Source organism: Lytechinus variegatus, chromosome 1 (assembly GCF_018143015.1).
Source record: "Lytechinus variegatus isolate NC3 chromosome 1, Lvar_3.0, whole genome shotgun sequence".
In the NCBI taxonomy this organism is placed as follows: Eukaryota; Metazoa; Echinodermata; class Echinoidea; order Temnopleuroida; family Toxopneustidae; genus Lytechinus; species Lytechinus variegatus.
This window is the reverse complement of record NC_054740.1, coordinates 18,953,590-18,960,706: the sequence shown is the minus strand read 5'-3', so window position 1 is coordinate 18,960,706 and position 7,117 is coordinate 18,953,590. Positions and strand designations below refer to the sequence as shown.

Here is a 7,117-nt window from a genome sequence, read left to right as displayed (position 1 = left end):
CTATTGGTGGAAAGTAATATGGCAAGAAAATTTTCATTTTTTGATCTCTATTTTTAATTAAGAAAAAAATGATTTAAAGAATCAAATTGAAATAAGAGCCAAGTAGTATGAATAATAGGTGTAATGAAATCTCAGTGTAAAAAAATCAAGCATTTGCCCCAAAGAAAAAGAAAAAATAAGCCAAACATTGCCACCCTTATTTTGCCACACATGGAGATATAACTGAGAACAAGGTTATATTATAACCTTGTTCATTGAATGAGTGCTTCAGTCTATGTATGGTGAGTGGAGCCAACCCAGTTCAGCGGAACAACCAAAATACAGAGACTGAAGCTTTTGGTCTAGGTTAGCCCTAGACAGGAATAACCGTCGTTTCTTGGGATTTATTCAACAATTTCTGACATTTTGCTGTAATCCCCATTCATCGACGGGGGATTACAGTGTCCGTGTGGGCTCCCATTTGTTATAACACCAGCACTTTTGTCCGACAAGAGTCCAAAGTTTGGGGTTATATAACACATCGAGGTTACAATCTAAGGATATGTAAACTACAAATTAAAAATATTTAATTATTCAATTTTAAAACTAAAAACGATATAGATGAAAATGCATGAAAATTATACTTTACCGATGTTTAGTTGGGAAAAGCACAGCTAATCGATCCAAATTAAGGCAGCCAAACTATGAAATATTTACAAACGAACGGAGAGGGCGTCTTATTAAACTGTAAATTTCGCTCAAAAAACAGTTTTAAATCGCGATCTATAAAACGCTAGTTCACTATACGTTGTCTGTAGCCACGGACCCCCAACCTCTTCAGTCTATGTATGGTGAGTGGAGCCAACGTAGTTCAGCGGAACAACCAAAATACAGAGACTGAAGCTTTTGCTCTAGGCTAGCCCTTACCCAGGGAACGCCCGCGGGCGGGAGCCCAGGACCTTACGTGTAATTGACCATACTCACCTGAATAGCGTGAAGTATGGTAAAAATAATTCTCCGAATAAATAGTTAAAACAGAAATCAAGCACTTACCACGATTATATGGATGAAGGTCTAACGAGTGGCAGTTTCCTGACATCTGGATTCTGTGCACAAACTGGAACCTCAAAAAAACGAAAAGTTCTCTCCTTCTACCCCATCTCGATCTGCCATTTTTGTTATGAATCATAAGGTTAGCCCTAGACAGCTGGCAGCCGTCTGTTTCGAGGAGTTTTTTAACTTTTTTTTTATTCTCGTACACAGACGGCTCGCTATCGTGCAGCCACCATTAGGGGACTTGCAATGCAAAATCCCCCCGTCGGGGCTCTTCAATTTTTGTCTTTAATAAATCAAAATGTTGAAAATAAAGGCGACCAAAATGCAAATTAATATTTCCTCTTGGCATTAATTGCCAAAAAACGGAGAAAAATCAAGTTAAAAGGAACAAAAACAGTGACTTACCTCGGCTGTCGCGCAAATTACTTCCCCGTTTTATCCGATCTTAAGTACATAAACATATGGATATTGAGTCTCCTGTACAGATCGCGCTAGAACTTCGGTCTCTGTATTTGGTGAGTGAAGCCAACGGAGTTCAGCTGAAAAACCAACTTAACAGAGACCGAAGCTTTTGGTCTAGGTTAGCCCTTGTTTTGATTGTCAAAAATCAAAACAAGTCAAAAATCAAAAGTGCATGTAATGGGAAAAGTGCCTGGAATCCAAGATTTTTAATGGACATTGACAAGATTGTAAGAGTCCAGAGACGTGCCACTAAATTACTGCCAATTTTAGCCAACAAGCCATATGAAGAGAGACTCAAATATTTGGAACTACATTCACTTGTATATAGAATTTAAGGAAACGTGGAGACATGATTCAAGTTTACAAATTTCTTCATAGTATTGATTTCTGCCAAGTTGATAAGTTTATCACTATGCACCAAGCCCACGAAACTAGAGGTCACTCATTGAAAATATTTAAGTAACAATACAGATTCTACCTCAGAGGGCACGCTTTCAGTCAGAGTTGTCAATGATTGAAACAATCTTCCTTAGTCAGTTGTCACTGCACCTAGTCTAAATACATTCAAAAGACTATTGGACATTCATTGGTCAAACCTCTACTATGTAGCACATGATCCAACTCTTTAGCGTACCCTCAAAGCTGTATCGTCTGTAATTCCCTTAGAAGAAGCGACCGGAAGACTTATAGGACTACATGTACCTTCTCTTCCGTATATTGCTGATGCTATGATGTTGATGCTGATATTGATTAATTTCCCTTGAATTGTGGTTTTGTCATTTTGTCTTAGTTTAGTACAGTGCGACCTCTCTTATCCGGCCTCCCCTTATCCGGACGCATACTTACCGCTCAAGATTTTTTAATATTTTTTTTCAATTCAATCTACATGTAGTATGTGAGGATATGAGATTACATCTAAACTCAATCTTATACGCAAACTCACTTTTATTACATATATTTTAGAATATGGTCTACCTAAAACAACATTATTTTTCATGAAAATATCTAACCCAAATCACCGCAAGAACTTTGGCAGGATTAATTTTCCAGTAAATCGGGGCGCAGTGCAAATATTTCATCACGTTCTCTTTTTGTTTCCAAGGGAAAAACAACACAAGTCTCATGAGCTAACGCTAGGCCTCATACGGACAGCACCATCTGTCATGTTTGAGCCTATAGTCAGTATAACAATGGCTGACATTGCGAAGCTGCGATACCCGCTGCGATGACCTAATCTTAAACAATTAGTTTTTCATCGAGTCATTCATTCTCTTTCTTTCGAGGTATGCTCAATTTATACCTCAATCATTTTAGCAGGTAATTATCCATCGTTCAATTTCATTTCCATAAAAATACTGCTGACACTGCAGTGAATTCTGTCTGTACACCCACTTCAATAGATAACGCGTACTATAGCTACCGCCTTTGCGGGGATTGAGGGAGCAGTTGCGTGTATTTAATATTGGGTCTCCTAGATCCGGATAAATCCCTTATCCGGATTGGTGCTGGTCTCAACGTGTCCGGATAAGAGAGGTCGGACTGTACTAATGTTTTAAACTGAAAGAAGTCCACCTATAATACTGTAGTCTTCATACTTTACATTAATTATGAAAACTATGAATGTTGGTGACAACAAGTCTGTCAGGCTCTTAAAAAAGGCCCCGCGGGATGGGGGGGCCTAGCCTTGAAATATATTGAATAGTGATATATAGACTTTTCATCATGGAGCCTTGAAACCCTCCCCATACTTGCTTAAGCAGGACATATAAACAATCCATAATTAAAGCTATAAATCACCTAAATTTGTTGAATTTTAATTATCTATACACATTAGGCGTATGAAGGAACGAAAACACTGTTTGTATAAATATGAAAAATGAGGTTTCATACCAAACCGATTTTGAGTAGATCCCTCGATCCATTCGTAAACATCACAAATACAATAGGCTTGACCCTTGAACAGCTTCGTTTTGAAGTAGCTTCAATAAGCGATGTTACAAAATGCCGTTTTGAAAAATAATAGCAAAAAATTATTATTTAACAATAAAATTTGAACCTTGATTATAAATAATAACTAAATAATAATTATTTACAATCAAGGTTTGAATTTTAGTAAGCTAAGTCTGTGATATGGAAAATTGTCTCTCTTATATCTTAATAATGTAAAGAGTGTCACTAAATGTCTAGATAGCATCTCAAATATGAGGTACTATATTGCTTTCAAACTTTGCATGCTTCAAAGTCTAAGAAAAGTATAACAAACTGTTTTTACTCTTATTCTTCAGGACCTCTTCTACCAGAGATAACTGTCAAATATCTTGCGGTGTCCATCATATTCTTCAATAGTGGTCTTTCACTAAAAACAGAGGTAAGTAGCTATGTACAAATTACCAAAAGAAACTACCGTGAACTACAACTCAGACATAAATTTTTATGAAATCACTATAATACATGACTGGTATTACACCCATATTTGATGTGTAGTCTGTCAAGGTAAGAGTACTCAGTGGAGTATACAGCTAATCAGTACCAGCTGTACGTACAGATCCATTTTCTGCTTAAGTTTCCTTATAAAATGAAACATCTTTTTTATACTAAATTGGCTTTCTTGTTTTGTGGATCAAGGACCACAAGATCAATTTATAGAGTTGGGCAAGAAAACATATTTGGGTTCAAGCCTTCTCGTAATCCACTCACAAAAGTTAGCTACATGCATACACCCCCCCCCCCATTTATGCTTGCTGCAAGGGACTAGCTGGTGCATTCACTTTATAAGTGATTATAGATTATATTGGTAATAGAATTTAGTAGTAGTAGTAGAAGTAGTAATATTAGTAGTAGTAGTAGTAGTAGTGCTACTACTACTAGTACAAGTAGTAGTAGTAGTAGTAGAAGCAGTAGCATCATTAGTAGCAGCAGCAGTAGTGGTAGTAGTAGTAGTAGTAGTAGTAGTAGTAGTAGTAGTAGTAGTAGTAGTAGTAGTAGTAGTAGTAGTAATAGTAGTAGTAGTAGTAGTAGTAGTAGAAGCAGCAGCAGTAGTAGTAGCTAGTAGTACTAGAAGTAGTAGTAGAAGCAGTAGCAGGTACCCACCCAAAATTTACCACTGGTAAAAAAAATGCCCGAAAGTCCCAGGTCTAATAATAAGTCAGATACCCAGATTGTTTTATTTGAATATCTAATCATACACAAAGTAGTGTTAGGCCTACCAAGTGGATATTAAATGGAATGGGTATGAAAAATTATACAAAATAGTTGGAGTAGAACTAGAATTAGACCATATGGAATTAGACCAAATGGAAAGTAGACAATGAGGGTTTAGACCAAGTGGCGATTGGAAAGAAGACAAAGTGGCTGTAGCCTAAAAATGACTGAATGACAGGGATCAACTTGAACTTCTACACCATTCATGGTTTCTGGTATCTCATCAATTATTTTTTACAAATACAATGCATCCCAAGTGAACAAAACAAATGTATCATGTTTTTAATATCATAAAACATCACAATTACATTTCATGACTAGCGTATTAGAGCTTAATTCTTCCTCTTTCATTTGATGCAACTTAAATGAGAATTTCCTGCATACTGTTTGTTTTTGCCATACATGTACAAAGAAATATGCAGTCCCTAATGAACAATTTACATGTGTTCAGGGAGTAGTATTCTTTCGTGATTGAACAACAGTCTTTATAGCATTTTAATCTTTTATTTTGTTTACTGGTAATTTTGTCAATTTCCTTTGTGAACTTAGAGATTAATAAGCAGATACCTGTATGTGCACTTTATTCATCTCAAGTATATGTTTTTATTCTTTGTGTTATTTTTAGATACAAGTTTTGTTTAATTGAGCTACAAAATAGCATTATCAAAGATTTCCTCTGTTAATTAGTTTGTTAATGGATGAAGTTCTTTATATATTCGCTTATATTTTTGTCTTTATAGGACCTGAAGAGTGCATTGCTACATGTCAAGCTACACTGCTATGTACAGCTCTTCACATTAGCATTTGTTCCCTGCTTTATATGGGTTCTTATCAAATTCCTGTCAGTCTCAGATATAGATAGCTGGCTCCTAAAAGGGTAAGTTGGAAATATTCTTTAAATTGTTGTTTATCTTTGTTTCCAGGAGGATATTTATCACATGATACTAATGTTCCAATCCTTTTCCCATGCTTCTTTCAATTTCAATGAAATTCTACCCAACTTATATTATTTATATTATAAACATGTACACGTATCTTGGTTCATTCAATTGACACTTTAATTGTATTCAATATTGGATGTTCAAAGGATAATGCCCTATGTAGATGATGGAAATGTTACAGAAAAACCCTTTATTATATTTAATATATATAGATTGTAGACTTCAACCCCATTCATGAATCCACTTGATAAGATTGTGCCTTCAAGACAATCATGTTTGTCTCTCTTGTGTATTTGATAGCATGATAACATTCATGTTAATTTAAGTTTTGATTGACAGGATTTGTGAAAAATACAGGTTTTCATTTTGGCATCCTTAATTTCCAGAGGTTGTCTTGTAACTTGGGGTGGTGATGGTGGTATTCACAGGCATGTGGATTGGGGTTGGGGGAGGGGGCAGGGATTATGGGCACCTGACCCTAATAACAAGGGAGAAAAAAGACAATGGGTAATGAATAGACAAGGGTAAAATATATTATTTGGTAATAAATCTATCAGTAAAAAAATAAGATTTGCATTTTAAAATCATCAAATTTTCATCAGTCAATTTGGCACTTTCATTTGTTGTAGGAATTTTGCCCCATATGCTGTGCTCTACCCTTGAAATATGTTAGCTTATTATGCAAATGGTGGTAGTAGTAATAGTTGAAGTACATGTAGGAGTAGTTGTTGAAACTTGGTCAATCAAGCATTTGTGCTCAGGAATTTGAGATAATTGTAGTATAGTACCACTGGCATCATACATCAATGCCAATATTATCCCAATATTTCCCCTCCAAGATTAAAATTTAATGATTTAAAAATACCCCCTGGTTCAAGGACTAAATCTGCATGTATTGCAGAACAAGCCTCATGTTGATAAAACCTTATAAAATGGCTTGTAATTGTTTTATATTGCCCACAGAACATAGCTTAGCAATAGCTTTTTTGTGTGTAACTGATCTCTTGCTTGTTATGTACAATATAATAGTGCCTACAGACTCTTGGAATATTAAATTAATTTGTCTGTACTCCTTGTCCACATGGCCTCCTATTTTCTGTCCCCCCCCCCTCACCTTTCCCCATATCCCGATGACCCCCCCCCCCCCCCATCACTTTCTTGTGTCACCCTCCTCTTTTAGTGCCTTTTAGTAACTTAAATTGCAGACCTTTCCAGTTTCCTCTCTAATATTAGACTAGATATTGTTTGTAACCCAAGATTTATGATTGAAAGGACAGTTGGTCAGCTTGGCTAAAATAAGGACATTCCAAGAGGGAACTCTTGAAAGGATAGTTAAATCATGTGACAGAATGATAGGTGGTGTAGCCGGCCTGAGCAGTGGGAAGCCCGCAAGGATATGGATGGGTATAGAATGATACACACGTACAATACCCAGGGGCGATATTTTGCTCTCATTTATTATTTCACTCACAAAATAC

The 7,117-nt window shown here is 36.1% G+C and overlaps 1 protein-coding gene across 3 annotated transcripts in view; it reads left to right on the top strand.

The window, feature by feature from the left end:
* Nucleotides 1–7,117, top strand: part of LOC121408273 (sodium/bile acid cotransporter 7-B-like) — a 42,245-nt gene that overhangs the window by 1,476 nt on the left and 33,652 nt on the right. For all 3 annotated transcript variants that reach the window (XM_041599682.1, XM_041599699.1, XM_041599690.1), the window contains exons 2-3: nucleotides 3,783–3,865; nucleotides 5,439–5,575. In XM_041599682.1, the coding sequence (XP_041455616.1) occupies nucleotides 3,783–3,865; nucleotides 5,439–5,575 (220 nt within the window). The remainder of the gene's footprint in view (nucleotides 1–3,782; nucleotides 3,866–5,438; nucleotides 5,576–7,117) is intronic.